This window comes from Tamandua tetradactyla, chromosome 4, assembly GCF_023851605.1.
Source record: "Tamandua tetradactyla isolate mTamTet1 chromosome 4, mTamTet1.pri, whole genome shotgun sequence".
Lineage (NCBI taxonomy): Eukaryota > Metazoa > Chordata > Mammalia > Pilosa > Myrmecophagidae > Tamandua > Tamandua tetradactyla.
Window position 1 is genome coordinate 7,937,635 of NC_135330.1, and position 16,770 is coordinate 7,954,404.

The following is a 16,770-nucleotide window of genomic DNA, read 5'->3' on the forward strand; positions in this document are numbered from 1 at the left end:
CTGCCACGGGGTTTGAGGTTAGAGCTTGGCAAGGACCTCCTAAAGGGTAGCCAAGGGGAGTCTGGATTTTCTTCTTGGAGGAGTTAGGCCAGTAGAGCAGGCCCTGGATAGGAAATTTCTGGAAACTGGGTGCTAAGTATTGGGGAGCAAGATCGGGGCAAATGTGGAATCAGGGCGCCACCTAGTGGCCCCCTCATCTCCTGACCCGAGATGCTCCCCGCCCCTTCCACCCCCTGCGTTAACGCAGGCGGGGAAATAACCTTTACGTGCCAAAAATGAGACTGAGGTTTAGCTTACATAGTTTTATTCAATTTCGTCCCCATCCCTTCAATCCCCTTTCTTGAGGATAAGAAACTGAAGGCTCCCAGAGACCAGGACCTCCCCAAGATTACTCTGCATTTGAGGCCAAGGCTCAGATTCTCAAACCCAAACTTATTTTTGTAAGCTTCCCGGGAGTGCGGCCAGGGCAGCTGTGAGCAAAATGAGGAAGTTCCAGCCCGGAGGGCCAGGGGGCTTGCTGGCAGGGTGGGGTGAGGGCGAGAGGGGCCTATGGGGGAAGGCAGCGAGTAGGGCGCACCACCAGCTCAGATGATGGTTGTGGGCCACAAGCCATGCACTCAGAACCACCCCCAGGGGACAGATGTCACACCCAATGTCACAGCTCCAGGCTCTTGACTCTCCAGTTCATATGCAGAAGGGAAGCCATGTAAGAAGTGGGGGTGAAGCAGGGACTTCACCCCCGGCACAAGCTGCTTCCAAATCTAACCAAATCCCAGGGAAAGCCTCAGGCGGGGCCTCCAGCCAGCAACCCTAGCCAAACCCCAGGGGGCAGTGGGGCAGCTGGCCGGACTGAAGGGGCCCCACCGGAGGGTGTGTACACAAAGGAGGGGGGAAGCACTTTCACTTCAGTCACAAGGATAACCCCTCTCCCACCCACCCCCAAAAAGGATTCCTCTCCCATCCACCCGCCTCTTGGCACGTCACAATCAGATCACCCAAGAGTCGCCTCCCTGGGCCCTGACACACGCGTACGTTTGTGTACACAGCTAGGCCGGTCCGGTGACAGCCTTTTTCTAGCAAGGGTGGTATCAGTGCAGTGAGGGTGGGGTAGGGGGTGATTTCACTCTCCTCTGCTTGTTCCACCCCCCACCCAGGATACTGGACAAGCCAAAGGAGTGGCCAGTTGAAAAGCCCCAGGGCTTAGCCAGGCCCAGGTGAGTCCACCACGGCCGGCCTCAGCCTCCGCGTTTGTGGTGCTGCTGGCGGCCATGCGCCTCCCGGGGCCCTGCGACTCTGGGGCTCCGGAAGTACTTGTCCTTCTTCCCTGACCTGTGGGGAGATGGGGGGGAGACGTGGGAGGGGGGAGAAGGGCCTTCAGAATTCGATACTGTATGATGAGAAGGGGCTCTCCTAGGAGAGGGGACACTGCTCGCCAAAGGAAGTCATGCGTGCAGCTGCCACCAAGCACATGGGGCTGCTGGCCTGGCCTGCCAGGGTGGGGCCTACTGGGGAGGCAGAAAGGGGGCCACCAGCCTTCCCCTCTACGCCAAGCAGGGTAGTGCAGGAAGGAAAGTTTCCCCCACCCAAAAGGGAACGCTGCGGATCACCCAGGCATGAGTATAAGTATAAGCTTTCTGCCCTCCAAGGGAAGCCAGCCAGGCACTAAGAGTGGAGAAAAGACCTTAAAATAAAGACTTCCCCACTCAGGGCCCTTGTTCCGTTACACCGCACCCCCACCCCCAGCTGCCTCCTCCCACCAGACCCAACCCCCACACCTGCCCACCTCTTCTTCAGCGCTTTGTCTCCAAGGAAGTGGCTAAAGATGAAGTCCTCAAAGTCATCCACCTCATCGTCATCACCTGTCTGTCTCATGGCCACCTCCTCCAGGCTGTCCTCCAGGGCATCCACAAAATCCCGGAAGCGGAGGTGGTCATGGCGGAAGATGCCATCCTCACCAAAGTAGGCAGGCAAGAGCGGCAGCTCCTTGGCCAGCTGCCCAGCCCAGGGCAGCCGTGCCAGGTACGTCCTCAACAGAGAGGCCAGCTCCTGTTGCCTCACTGGGGCCAACTCCACACCAAAGAAGGTCAAGCCCTCCTGGCGAGCACACTCACCCACACCTGAGCAGCCCTGGGGCACCCGGTACTTGCGCCTTGACAGCTCTGCCCAGGGTTGTGGCAAGGGGTCTTGCCTATCTTTAGCTTCCTCCCTCCACTGAGGATGCTTCTGACCTTCTCTGGAGGAATAGAGGCCCCCATTTTTCTTTGGGGGATCCCTAGGGCCTTGTCGCTTGACATCCTTCTTGGTGCCCCATTCTTTTACCCTAGGTTTGTCCTCCTTCCATTTCCCTGCCAGCTCCCTGTCCTCCTCACCCACCCAGCTCTTCTTCCTTTCCAAACCAGACTCCTTCTTCTTATGCTTCCAGTGCTCAGCCTTCCAGTCCCCCTGCCCATCCCACCACTTTTCCTTTCCACTCCACTCCCTGGAACTCTGGAAGTGGGGCTCTTGACCCCAGGTCTCTGAGGCATTTGCAGGGACCCCAGAGTCCTGGCCCCAGCTCTGTAAGCCCTGCAGCTTCTGGGCCAGTCTGTGGCCCAGCTCCACCAGACCAGCATGGCCGGGGTCTCCTCGGCCAGCCTCCCTCAAGCTCTGCTCCAGGTCCTGCTGCATAGACCATAGCAGCCGCCGCTGCCTCTCCAATTCTTGCCTTAATACCTGGGCCTCAGCCTCCAGCTTCTTCTTCTGCTCCAGGAAGCTGGGTCCTGGCTGCTGCCCCCTGGGGTCTTGCTCCTCAGAGGCCTTGTCACCCTGGGGGCCTCTGCCCCAATGGAGGCATACCCCATCTGTGCCCCGGATGCAGCCAGCCTCCAGCCCCTGGAGCCGGACCTGCAGCTGCTGCAGCTCTGACTCCAGGGCCCGCTGAGAGGCCTCACCCTGCTGCAGGGCCCCCCGGAGCCGGGCATTCTCCTCCTCCAGCCCCTTGGGCTGGTGTAACAGGCTCTGGAGCTCTTCCTTCTGGGTCTAGAATGGGGGTAGGGATGGGGGGCATCACAAGGAGGGGTCCTTGCCTGGATGGCCCCAGTGCCTTTTACTCCTATTCCATTCTGTCACGGTGGGCAGGAGGCCTGAGCCCCTTTTATGGCCAGGGATTCCAGCAGATTTGCCTCTCATCCTGCTCCCCGACCCTGTGCCAGACCCTGGGATCCCCAAATTCCATCCTGTGCCTCAGCTTCTCTGAGATCCACATAAGCACAGCTAAAATGTGGCTCTCACATGGCCCTATTTCCACCTCCCATACCCAGACCAGACATTAACTGATCACGGCACTTCTCTCCCGCTGGGCCTTGGGAATTGAACCTGGCCATGGGTATGTTCTTCAAACCCTTTACCTCCCAGCGCTCCGGGCAGGCCAGACCCACCCATGGTGGTGGCACCGTGTGAAATAGATACGCCAGCTCTGGCCCCAACTTTAACATGAGCGATGTGAAATAGAGAACTAGGAAGAAAGCTTGGCTGTGATGGGAAAGGTGGAGGGTCAAGGTGTATGGGGGGGTAGGGGACACTCCTCTGGGGGCAGGATATGAAGACAGAAATCCGGCCCGGGGTGAGCGGCCCGGCCTGCCCCCACCCGCCTGTGCCCACCTGCAGCTGGGCCTGCAGCAGCCGGATGTCCTGGCTCTCTTTGGCCAGCTTGTCCAGCAGAAGGCCCATGTCCTGCAGGCTGGGAACACTGCCCGGGGACACTGAGGCCTGCAGGTGCTCCCTCAGCTCATCCTGGGGACGGAGGAACCAGTGGTCCCAGTTACCGCGGTAAGGGCAGCCCTGAGTCTCCCCCAGCAGGACCTACAACCTACAGAGACACCCACACATACCTGCCCATCCCCTCCAGTGTCCAGCAACTTGGGATCCACCCCGGGATCTGGGAAGGCCTGCAGCTGTGCCTCCTCCCCGGGGCCTGTGGGAAAGGAAGGTCCTGAAATGGATCTCGGGGTGCACAAAGTCCACCCTCCCCCGCCCCCAACACACAGACACTCGTTCCTCCTGCTTGGACCAACCCTATGGCTCACAGATCCAACAAGGTAAAGGACCAAGGATTACCCTCTACAGCTGACATGGCCAAAAACTAAGCATTAAGTATGCAACTCCTAGCGCCCCACCTCCTGACCCAGAACCCTGTTCCTTCATCATCACTGCCTCCCTCAGGGTGCGAGAGGACAGGCCTGCACAAGCCAGGGCCCCGCCCACTCACCAGTGCCCAGCTCTGGGAGGCCACCAGAGAATGGAGACGGAGGGTGGGGAGGGTGAGAGCATGGTGAGAGGCAGGAGGGGCAGAGTGGAGCGCAGGGGAGGTGCCACTCACCGGAGAAGAAGAGGATCCCCAGGCCAAGCAGAACCAGGGCTCCGAGGAGGCACATGTGGAGGGAGATGCCCAGCTCCCCACCCACAGCCCCACCCCCGGCCTGGTCCTCCACAGCGGGAGGCGCCACGGGCCGAGGTGGGCTGGGTTCCCGGCCACGCCGCCTGCGCAGGCCCTCCACGTCCACGTCGGTGTCGTCATCGCTGCTGGAGCAAGGGAGCCCCTCTCTGATCTGAGCTGAGGGATGGAAAGGTGGACAAGGCAATGAGGCAGCTGGAAGAACAGAGCCTGGGGTGGGGGTGGGGACAGCGGAGGAGGGCAACCGGAGGCTGCCAGCCTGGGCGGCAGAGGGGAGCACATGCAGACCCTGCCCACTTCTGCTTGGGTCTCAACCCTCTGCCCGGACTGGAGGCAGGAGACCGGGCCTTCCGATCCCCAAACTAGAAGAGCCACTTCTGCCCTAAAAGCATCCTCCTTCCTCAGTAGGGGCCTCGGCACCAAGCTGCTGCAGCTATGACCATTCTCTGAGTTTCTCCAATTACCTGAAGCCTGCCTGTCTGTCGTCTGTCCGTCTGCCACGCCATCTCTGTCTCCCTCCCCTGCACATTCCCAGTCCTCATGGTGGTGTCTCCCTGTCACCATTTCCAGATCTCTGCTCTTCTCACCCTACAGCACAGTCGTCAACCATCTCTCCCACACCCTTGGCGTCCCCTACAGCATAAGTCCCTAATCTGTAGCTCCTGACCTGGCCTTGCCACTAACTCCAAGCCCATATGCCTGACTGCTGCTGGCCACTCCCACCAGGATGCCCCTCAAACACTCAGCACAGTGTTCTCCAAACCGGTTCTCTTCTGCGGTTTCCCCAGTTCAGGGAAAGGCCCCACTGCTACCATCAAGGCCAACCCCTAGGCCTCCCCGTGCCCCCCACACCCAGGGAACCTTGTCAATCCGCCACTTAAACATCTCACCAATCCGCCCTCTTCACAAGCCCTTTCAACTGCCTTAGTTCAGACCTTTCCTTCGGCCCTACTGCCGCAGCCACCTTCTGAATAGCCCCAGCCCAGCCTCTCCCCAACACCACTGCTTTTCCAAAGGGATGGACAGTCCGTGCCACTGCTTGGCCACAGGCCTTGGTTGGATCCTCCCTAGCAAGGGACATGAAATGTGGCATAACCTGGGGCCAACTGACATTTCCAACCCCTCCTCCTTCCTCTCCTCCCAAGACCCACACACCTGACTCCCCTTCCTTTGCAGATGCTGCAGCTTTGACCCGGAAAGTTCTCTTCCTCCTGACCTACCTATCAAAAGCCTACTTGTTCCTCAAGGACCCTCTCAAAACTCACTTCCAATGCCAACCCTTCCCTAACTGACCTTTCTTCTCCCTTCCCTTCAATTTGTCCCCTGGTTGAACTCCTCTCCTCCTCCTCTGGGAGCACCTTAATCCCACCTCCTTTTCCCACCCCTCGCAGGTGGGACTTGAATCTTGGCCCAGTGGGTGCTGGTCTGCCTTGTGCATAGCCGTGAACCACCCCCAGCGCCTGGGCCCAGCACATCCCGTGACGGGACTTGGTGAATGGGCTCTGGATGCCAGAGGAAAGGAGAAAGGAGGTGACCTGGCAGAGAGGAACGATCAACCAGACCTGGCCTGTGACTACCAGCTGTGACCCTGGAGAAGTCACTTGCCCTCTTTGAGCCTCAGTGTCCTTAGGGGTGAAGAGTCACTGGCATAATTTAAGGAGGGCACTGAGCCTCTGCATCCCAGGGCAAGGTTAGAGCATGTCTCCGTACCTTCCAGAAGGAGAGTGACGGAGGGAGGCAAGGAGAAGGCTCTCACCTGCTTTGGCGGATGACGGCAGGCTCTGTGGGGGGCTCTGGTCCTCCAGGTCCTGTGGGTCGGGCCCCAGGCCTGCCTCGATGGAGGTTTCCACTGAGTCTCCTGGGCCAGGGGTGTCCATACCACGGCCGTCCCCTTCCAGGGCACCCTGATGCAAACGCAGCTGTGAGCGGCTCCAGGCCCCCCTGCCCCGCTCCCCTCAGTGAAGGAGCTCACCTTGGCCTCGGGCTGCTCTGGCGGGATGGGCCCAGGCTGGGGGCCCTCACTCTGGAAAGTCCCTGCAGGGGAGAAAAAGCCCAAGAAAAACACTCACCCCACCCCCCACTGAACTCCCCACGTGGCCTTCTGGCTCCCACTGCCCCCCTATCAGGTTGGAAGTGGCAAGAAAAAGCCAGAAAACCCAGGATGGAAAGGGGGAAGGATTTATAAGCTGAAATTACAGGGGGGTAATAAGATGAGCCAGCCTCCCTGTCCCTGAGAAAATGGGAAAGCCCAGGACATGGAGGGGGGGTGGCACTCCACCTTTGGCAGGGCCCGTTACCTTCTCCACCCAAGGTCCCAGCTAATTCTTCCCCATTCGCCCTGGAGGCAGGTAGAGGAGTCTCGGGGGCCATCTCAGATGCTGGGTCCATCCTGGATTCTGGGCCCAGAGTCTCCACAGGCAGGCCCTGAGGGGAGGCAGACGGACAGGCTGCACCGGGGCAGAGGCAGCAGGACGAAGCCAGGTGGCATGGGGTACTCTGCTGGGGTCCCCAGGGCCAGCCACACCTCTCGGGGACCCTAACTAAGTCACCTAAAGACCTGCTGCGCTTGGCAGTGGGCGGGGCAGGCTGGCACCCCAGGCTCTCAGCTCGCCTGCCTGTAAAGCCCTTGGCGTCCCCCAGTCTCGCTTCTGCTCTGAGGAACTCTCAGAGGCCAGGTTTCTGAGGAAGGGAGAAGCACCAGTGCCCGAAGTGGTGGGTCAGTCAGCTTTCAACAGATGGACAGTCTGGCCACCCCCACGGGTAAAATCACTGGCACTCCCCTCCCCCTGCAGAAAACCGCACAGCTTAGGTTGGGGGTCAGGGATAGCCGGTGAGTAGAGTCCCCTAGGCACCCAAAGGTCCCAGCTCTGCTCCCCAGGGGTCTGCCGCAGCTGCTCTCACATCTACCCACCCACTTTGATCCCCCCAGCTTTCCTGGCCTTCCCCCCCAGCCCCAGCCCCCGACTCTCCCCACCCCGCCCTCTTCCAGCCGCCGCTCGTGGAAGCCCAGCTCACCCCGGCCACAGCAAGGCGCCCCCTGGGCAGGCCCAGCACCCACCCACGGCTCCCACTGTCCCCTCAAAGAGAACTTTAATAGGTTTCCTTGCAAGTTTTAAGATACTTTGACAAGTACTGCCTCGTTTTATACTCAGGCCCATCCATCTTCACAAGGCAAAAGTCACGGCTCCCACTTTACAGATAAGGACAGAGAGGTAAGATGGCCTGTGTGAGGTCCCCCAGCTGTCAGTACAGGCCCCCCCAACACGATGCTAGGGCTCCTGGCCGAGAGCCAGGTCCCCAACTTCTCCACCCCTGCCTCCTGGTCTGCTTCCCACCCCGTCCATGAGTGCCACCCAGCACCCTCACCTCACCCGCGGCCGGGCCCCTCAAGGGCACCTTAAGCTCAGCGGGTGCAGGCTGAGCCCTTTGCCTTCTCCCCTCCAGGCTGCTCTGAGGCATCGCGTCACTAGGGCTGGGGACTCTCACAGGTCTCTTTGACACATTTTCTCCATCCCCCTCCTCATTAGAGTGAGGGTGCTTGGGTGGGTCAGTGGAAGAATTCTCACCCTTCCATTCGGGAGACCCGGGTTCATTCCCGGACCATGCAACCCCCAACCCCAAAATAAAAGATTAGAATGAGCCACTGTCACCACTGGGAAAGGTCCTGGATGGTGAGTGGGTGGGATATGTGCCCCCCAGAGCCCCTGTAAGTTGTGACTCAACCTCGCACCCTGCCGGCCCCCTCTCCCTTCTCAGGGGCTTCCTGAGCACAGGAGCCTGCTGGGTTCCTGCCCCCCGCCCCGACTCCTCCCTGGACTGCTGCAGGAAGCACTCTCCCCCTGTTCCCACCCAGCCTACATGGCGGGGTCACCCTCTTCCCAAGGCAGGGGTTATCCTGACACCCCCCAACCCCACACCCCTTGCTAACTGCCATCAGGATGGGGTGCAAATGCCTCAGCCTGGCCTTCGGGCCTCTATTCCAGGGAGGGCCGGCTCTGGCCCCCAGCTCACTCCCACCCTGGCTCCGACACAGAGGCTGCATGCCATGGGCCTCGGCACATACCCCAGCATGGCTCCCCCGTGGTTACCTAAGGATCTTGGCTCATGCTGGAATCCCCGTTGTGGTCCCGTCCCCACCTCCCTCGGCCTACCCGAGTGGTGCCCTTCCTACAAGGTATGTACCATGTCCCAGCGTCTTCCCCAGGAGGCCTTCTCCATGAGCCCCACCCTGGGGCCCGGGCTCCTCCTCCCTGCCTCTGGACTCCCTCTCACAGCCACCAGGACCAAGGGAGGAGACAAATCCAGAGAGCAGCCTGGCCCTGGAGGAACCCCCTTCCGTGTGACTCCCAGGCAAGCTCTTCTTACCTCTGAGCCAGCAAGCACCCAGCTGTTATCCGAGTCTGGACAGGAGGCCATCGTTGCTGAGGTTCCCAAGCCTCCTGTGGCTGCCACCTATAGAGAAAAGCTTTTAACCCCAACTCCTTTCCTTCAGGAGAGGTAGGGTGCAGGCAGCCTTCACTGGGCTCCAAGGCCCAAGGGCTGGGCCGCAGCCTCCAGAACCCAGCCTGGCTCCAGCCTTTCCTTCCCTAGCACTTCCAACTCTTCTGGACAGTGTTTGTCTTGCAAATCAGAACCTGCCCATAGCCACAGCAAAGCCTACCTCTTGGCAGGGCCTTGGAAAACTGAACTGACCCTGACAGGTAGAAAGGCATAGGGCCTAATGGGCTTTGGGAAATATCTAGTCCAATCCCTTCAAATTGCAGAAAGGGAAAATGAAACCCAGAAATGTTGACTGATCTGACTTGCCAGTATCAACAGCTAGTGAGAAGAGCAAGGAAAACAATTCAGCTCTCCCTTCACAATACCAGGCAGCCACCAGCATGGCCCCAGCCCCACCCCCAGGACCTGGAAGAGAAGTCTCCACTACAGCCCTAAGTCTCCACCAACCACTCACCATAAGTACTCTTTATGGTGCTAGTGCAGGGGCTCTCACCACCAGCTGCACTCTGGCATCACCTGAGATTTGGAGTCAGTTGATTGGGGGGCAGGGTGGGTGCTAGGCAAGAGTCTTACTGAGCCCCACCCCCACCCCGATTATTCTCATGTGCAGTCAGAGTTGAGAACCACTGGCATAGCTCAGAGCCATCTGGATGTTCCTTGTCAGTCTCACTCTTTATCCGAATTTCTTTTTCCCTTCCCAGTAATCTCTAGAGCTTGATTTTAGGGGACTTGAGGGTGAATGGGAAAAGGAATTTATGACAACTGTCATGTATAAAGCACTTCACAGTTTGCAAAGCAAGGACAAAGCTCAGGGCTGTGGTGCTGCTCCTGCTGATCTGAGATGACTCGGCAGGGTGAGCAGGGGAGGCCCCCCAGCCCCCAAAGCCTAACACAGAGCAGGGTGAAAAGAGAGGGACTGACCCTGTCATCCAAGGCCAAGACTGTCCCCTCATGCTGGGGCAGCAACAACTGGGAGCTGGGGTGGAGGTGGAGGGACAGATGAGCTGAGCGCTCAGAGATCTTTCCAAGGAGGATAAAATGACTGCTCACCAAGAGGCTGGCCTGGCAGTAAGTAGAAGGTGAGCGTGAAAGGGAAGTGAGGATGGGGAAGGAGTATGGCAGTTCCGCCTTTGAAAACAACCTCACTGGCCCCTTCTGTTTGAACTGGTGTAAGTCCTGGGCAGTGCCCTAATAAACTCTGGTGGCCCTTGCCAGTCAAGATCTAGGTCCAGGATAGGCGAAGGACAGCTCAAAATCTTCGTGAGCATCCAACTCTTCCAGACACACAAATCCATCCCACACGAGACAGGAGAATGGCTGCAATGACTTCTCATCCCAGGCCCAACAGGACACTCTGACAGGCTTCTGGAGGCATCTATAAGAGCCATCCCTGCTCTGCCTTCTGCCCGCAGGCCCCTCCCCCACTGTTCTGTCATCGTCTCCCATCCCCAGTTGCTGCGTGTGACTGTTAACAGGTGGTGGCAGGAAGGAAGTGGCAGCAGCTCAGGCTGAAATCCCTGTTTATCCGTGGCTGTGTACAGCCTACTCAGGTCCTCCAGAACCAGGCACCATGGCAACCATGGCTGATGTCAGACCCACTGTCTCCATAGAAACCAGCAAAAGTATTTGGGTCAACAAGACAAACAATTCTGAGACCCAAACAGGAGGCAGTCTGAGACCTCTCCACTCAGGGTCTCAAACCCTAATACCTCTCTCTGTCGGGGTCACCCAAGATTCCAAAAGATACCCCTGTTCTCCCAAGCCAGCATCTCACTGCCTTATTAGGAAGTTCTTTCTGCTTTGTAATCTCCACCCATCCCTGCTGTGTTTTCAGATCTTTTTCTTCTCATCGACCTGACAACTAGAGGGGGAGGTTCCCCCACCACCCCTCCCGTCTCATTCATCGTCCACCCCCAGGCAGGATTCAACAAAAACGTCCTCAAAGGATTGTGTCAGAGACTTCTGTTATTTCTAAGAGACAGCTAAAGGGGGAGCTCTCCCACTCCGAACAAAACGAGGAAGCCTGGCTAATTTCTGTCTATCTAACAGTGGTCCCCCCAAAACCTTCTAAAGCAAAGGACGTAGGACCACAAGAACTTGGCAAGTTCCTGTTTTGAAAACGTCCGCCCCTGTCCGGCCTTCCCCTAGCCCAGAAATGACAAGCAGTTCTGAGGGTCCCAGGTGAAGCCCGTCCCCTCAGCAGTCGTGTCTCTCTTTCATCGACGCCCCTTTCCCCGCTCGGGCATTACCTGACCCAGCTCTCCCGCAGTCTTCAACTAAACTTGTCGCGGCCTCTGTTTCCAGCCTGAGAGCGGAGGGGAGGTCACGTGACCGGAGGCTGACCAATGACAAGCCAGCTCCCCTGAGGGGCTCGGAAACTTTGGGCCAATAAGAGCTGGACCTGAGGCAAGGGGCGGGCGGAGCGGAGCTGCCCGGCTATGAGCCCCGGCTCCTTTCCTCCTGACCCGGGGCCCGGGTCCAAGCAAACGCGAGTCCGGGGGACCTCCGTTCCTTGCCTAGTGCCTCCGCAGAGTTCCTACAGGGAAGACCTGAAACTGAAAGGCAAAGAGTGGCATCTTCTGAGACAAGGACAAGGGGCCACTTGGCCCCAGGAACAGACAGAGACAGCTGCGGGACGGGGGAGGGGAGGTGGGGTAGCAAATCGTGGCCTTGGCTGTAGCCTTCCTGCTCCTCTGCCATGCACACTATTTAAGGATGCCACTGCTATTTTTAAAAGGCGGGAGGGGTCTGAAAAAGCCTCCAAAAATGGGCTAGACCGGGGCAGTCCCTCCCTCCACCCTGGAGCTGCGCTTGGGCCTAAGCCAAACAACTGGGCCCAGCGGTGTGGGGGTGGGGACGAGGGCGCGACGCTAAACCCAGAAGAGCTTCCAGCACTTGTCTCCCAGGGGCCTTGGAGCCAAAGCTCCCGCCTGGCTCCTGTCCTGGCCCAGGAATGTGCTCAGAAAGGAAACTCCGTTTCTCACAGCAGAGACACAAGGGGGGGGGGGGGGGGAACCTGAGCCCTTCTGCCAGTCACCACTTACAGGGGTTCTGGGGGACACATATCCCACCCACTCACCATCCAGGACCTTTCCCAGTGGTGACAGTGGCTCATTCTAATCTTTTATTTGGGGGTAGGGAGGGTGCATGGTCCAGGAACGAACCCAGGTCTCCCGCATGGAAGGGTGAGAATTCTACCACTGACCCACCGGAGCACCCTCATTGTAATCTTTTCCACACAAACAGCAAAGAGGAGCCCTTGTTTGGATTTTCAAGTCATTTTATTAATCCAACAGTACAAAAGACGCCCCCACCACATCTCTACCACCCCATTTTCTTCCAAGTAGTGGAGCATGAGGGAGGAAACTGAGCAAAGACACTCCCCCAGAAGCCATTTTACAAAATGGGGAAAAGGGAGACCACACAAAAAATAGCAACAGCTAAAAGGGGCAAACAGAAGTACATACACAACACAAAGCTGAGCACTAGGGGGCTGCTCTTTTCTCATTGCCTCAAAGGATGTCGGCCCCACCGATTATACAGTATACCCTGTGTCTTCTCTCCACGTGCTAGGGAACTGAGAGAATTGAGCAGGGGACCACAGAAGGGCCTCTGCCACCACACCTCATGGAAAGGGATCACTAACTTCTCCCAAGAGGGCCACATCCCCTGCCTGCCCTTCCCTACCCCAGTGAGGAATGTTTACAAGGGCTGTAAGGAAAACACAGCAGCTGTGAGGGTTCCGGGTCAGGCCCCCAGCCATCCCTGGCAGGCAGTACTTAAAAAATAAAATAACAACAAATAAAGCCCAGTGCAGGACTTCGGCTGAAAAGAATAAAACTGCTAGATCACTAGCCCCCCACCCCAAAATATGAAAACCTGGCAGGGGAAGAGAAGCAGAAAGCATCCAGGCTCTTCAACCTTTTAGTAACACCGCCAACGAGGATCTCACAGCCTCCCCTTCACACCCTTTAGGGCCTTACTTGGATCTGTTATCAGGAGAGGAAATGAGGTATAAGGGCTCTGACCCTTTCCAAGCTTTCCTTCGGTCGGTCGAGCAGGGAGGCAGGGAAATAAGGGTGCCAAAGGCTGAAGGCCCAAAGGATAATGTGCAAGATGGATGAGTCAGGGGAGAGTTATACAACCACAGAATCCAGACTTCGGGGACAGTCCACACCTCAGACGCTCTGGTCTGTCAGACCACATATCCCAATTTTTGGCAAAAATATGTTCATTAGGAGAAAAGCACAAGGGAGGTGGACAAAGAACCAGTGACTTTGGTATGAGGGAGATATCTCCTGACAGCATCTCTTACCTACTGTCTTGAAACCCCAAATCACCAAGAAACTGCCATAGCCAAAAACTCTCCTGCCTCTTCAAGCTATTTGGTTCTTTGAGGGGGGAGGAGTTGGGTAGGACTTCGAGGAGGTAAAGGGAGGGTGGAAAGAGGAGAAAATCCCCACTTATTCCCTAAAGCTGTCTCCCAGAGCCCATCACAGGGCTACTACGGATGGGAAGAGATCCGAACTCCTCTGGTCAGAAACCTTTAACACTCGACTCCAAAGAGTAAGGCTGGAGCTGTGAAGCTAGATAGGGGTATTAGGCACAGGTGTTAGAGGGCATCCAGCAGAGGGAACCCCCTTGCTCTCCAGATCTTCCTCCAGCCCCTTTTCTCTTGCCGCCATACCCCTAGGCCTCCAGAGATTGCCACCCAAAAAATGGCTCTGCTCAGCAAGGCTTTGGTTTCCTGGACCTCTACAGATCTCAATGTGCAAGTTTCCAGAAAAGTGAGCAGTCCAGACCCTCTTCTGCCTGCCCACCTTAGTTCCTTTTCTCCCCCCTGGAGCCACTGTGTTTCTGCCCCATGAGGATAGGAAGCCAGTGGAAACAAGGACCAAGAGCCAGGCATGGAAACATTCACCCTGGAAGAGCACTTCCTTGGGCCCTTCACCAGTGTCACCCATCGTTGGCAGCCACCAGCTGCCCCATGCCCTCGCGGATATAGACGGACTGGATCTCCTTGGTCTTGAGGCAGAGATCACAGGCCCAGACAGCAGAGGCCTCAGTGGTCAGCAGCCCATAGGCGCTCTCAGTCATGCCTGTGCACTCGCGGTGGAACCACTTCTGGCAAGAGGCCTCACACAGAATGGCATCTTGGTCGTCGTTCACCTCACTCCGACAGGCACCACATGGGTACACCAGGCCTGGGGGAGGCTGAGGCCCTGAGCCCCCACCTGTCTTGCCAGGAGGTGCCAAGCTGTTAGCATCCGGGGTGCCCCCACCCCGCCCACTGCTGTTTGGAGGAAAACTGGGCTGATTCCCATTAACAGCAGCAGCCGGGGAGCCTGAGTGGGGCTCCTGGGGAAAAGCAGTGGCAGCAGGTGGATTGAGGGGCTTCCCCCCATCCTCACCACCAGGGCCAGGAAAGCCAGGATCCGGGCCTGGGAAAGGACTTGTGTTGGGGGGTAGGCTGGGGAGCCCCTGACCAGGTCTCTGGAGAGGAGAGGGGCCAAAAGGTGCACCTGGCTGGGCAAAGCGTTGAGGGAGCGAAGGGGGGCCCAGCTCCCCTCTGGGAGGTTGTCCCATGGTGGGTGAGATCATGGGGCCAAATCCCCCCACTGGGCCAGGCATCATCTGCCCACCAGGAGGGCTGAAGTTTTGACCCAGAGGCTGGCTGAAGGGTTGGCTGGGAAAGTTCATGTTGCCTTGGGGTGGGTAGCCAGGGCCCTGAGGGGGCATGTTGAAAGCAGGGCCCATAGGGTTGGGAGGAAAAGGGGGAGGCTGTCGACGAAGAGGCTGGGGACCCCCTCCACCCCCAGTACCATAGCCTGGAGGTACCTGGCCTGCCATGCCCCCCTGTACACGGAAGCCTCCAAAGGGCACAGGACTGCCAAGGAATGGAGGGGCTGTGCCCCCCACCTTAGGAGCTCCGAAGTCATCCTCAAAAGGGTTGGATGCGACCAGGTGATCCACCATGGGAGTTGGAGGTGGCGCAAACTCCGTCAGATGTGAGTACGCAGGGCCCTGGGGGGGACCAGACGAGGGAGAAAGTCACGAAGGAAGACGCCGAGTTAAACCGGGAGGAGAGCACTAAAAACACAATATATGTTTTTGAGGGTGGTACAAGCCAGCTCAGATCTTAGATGAAGATGGACCTTAGAACATAACAGAGGAACAGAGGGTAGAAAGCAAACAGCATAGTGCAGTCATTGTGCTTTTTTTGAAAGCAGGCAGAGATTAGGCTAAAATCCCAACTCTGACCCTGAAATGTTTCAAAACCCTAGCACACACACACACAAAAAGGCAAAAACAGAACAAAAAAGACCCCAGCATACTAAACAAGGATTTTAAAAAACAGGTAAAATAAAAACAATATCTATCTCCCAACCTGTACAACACTTAGCACAATCCCTGGCACTTAGAGAAAGTCCAGTAAGTGGAAAGTGCCATGATCATGAGGGACCCAGGACAGGAAGAGCAGGTGGGGCGAACTGACCCTGCCTAATGGGGTCTTTGGCCATATCACCTCTCAAGGGTGGGTATTTCTCCCGGTTTGTTATGATGCTGAGGGAAAGGTCCACAAATAGTAAAAATGACAGCTTTCCCTTCTCTCTGTACCTGATACAAGATCCAGATACATATGGAAGTGGTAGATTAGAGGGTCCCAAGGAACTGCTAGGAATTACCCCCACCACCAGCCACCACTCACCTGAGTATTTGACTTCCTTCGCTTTTTTTCTGGGCTCTTCATTTGCAGACCTGGAAGAGCAGCAAACGGTAGACACAGGTTTCCCCAACTTCTTTTCTCCCAACCATCCCCTGAGCAACTCCTGTAACTTCATTATACACTTGCTAATTTACTTCATAACATCATAGGGTGTGATGTGAAAAATGAATTGTGAGCATGGGTATATACTAGGCCACCTTTTCCCTTAAATGAAGGAGAGTCCATCTCTTGATACCGTCAAACTCCAAGTGACTCCTGAATTCCATGTCCCTTAAAACCCCAGGGCCCTGGGTCTGTGACACGTGCCCCCAGTCCCTGAAGGTCTTCGCCCACCTACCCTCTTCCGAGCCTCCTAGGGCCCCTCCGCGCCCCCCGCCCCTCCCAGAGATCTCACCGGCCTTGCCCTGCTTCCTCCCGGTGCTGGGCGGCGCAGGGGGCGGTGCGGGGCCGCCACCTCCCTCCAGCTTGTCCGGTGGGGGCGGCGCCGAGGCGGCCATGGGGTGGGAGACCGGGGTCAGCGGCGGCGGGAGATGGAGGCGCCCTCGGGCTGCACCATCGCCCAGAAGGAGAGCCAGGGGCAGTGCAGGCCCCCGCACTGCAGCGACCTCGGGGCGCGGCTAGGAGCAGATGCGGCGCGGAGCGCAAATCGCGCGCCCGCTCTTCTCTCCGCCCGCCCGCGGCCGCAGCAACAGGAAGCGGAACTCGGCGTGGCCGCCACCACTGAGCCCGGCGAGCAGGGGGACCCGGCTCTGGGCAGGACGCGGCTGGGAGCTGCCGGCGGCGGCGCGGGGAGAGCCGAGCCTGCGGGCGAGCCTGCGGGGGCGGCGTCTCAGCCGCTGGGGCGGCCCGTGCCACCTGGCCTGGGGGCGCGCTGCCGCCGGACCGTACCATTCCGGGCCGCCGCGGAGGAGGCGCGCGCCGGGGCGGCCCGGGCTTCCCGGGGGTCCGGCCTCGCGGCGCCGACAGGCCCTCTGGCCGCTCCGGCCCAGCCCGCGGCGCGAGGCGGTCCCCGCGAGGAACCCGCGGCGGATCGTGGGGCCCGCGCGCCACACCCTGCCGCGCCTGCCCCGCGCCCCGCGCTCGAAGCCCCGGTCCCGCGGGCGGCGAAGGG

At 58.3% G+C, this 16,770-nt stretch overlaps 1 protein-coding gene across 2 annotated transcripts; it reads right to left on the reverse strand.

The window, feature by feature from the left end:
* Positions 1-287: 287 nt before the first annotated feature.
* PBXIP1 (PBX homeobox interacting protein 1) lies at positions 288-16,327 on the reverse strand. 2 transcript variants are annotated; one of them, XM_077156315.1, is made up of 12 exons: positions 16,054-16,327; positions 15,642-15,691; positions 14,852-14,956; positions 8,798-8,884; positions 6,730-6,856; positions 6,405-6,466; positions 6,189-6,336; positions 4,358-4,591; positions 3,870-3,952; positions 3,640-3,771; positions 1,784-3,018; positions 288-1,329 (listed from the first exon to the last, which is right to left on the reverse strand). In XM_077156315.1, the coding sequence occupies exons 1-12, from the start codon at positions 16,154-16,156 to the stop codon at positions 1,236-1,238; spliced, it is 2,460 nt and encodes an 819-aa protein (XP_077012430.1). In that variant the 5' UTR covers positions 16,157-16,327; the 3' UTR covers positions 288-1,235. The 2 variants fall into 2 exon arrangements, with proteins under 2 accessions (XP_077012430.1, XP_077012429.1); XM_077156314.1 differs by lacking the exons at positions 14,852-14,956; positions 15,642-15,691; positions 16,054-16,327 and adding an exon at positions 11,182-11,299.
* Positions 16,328-16,770: the final 443 nt, after the last annotated feature.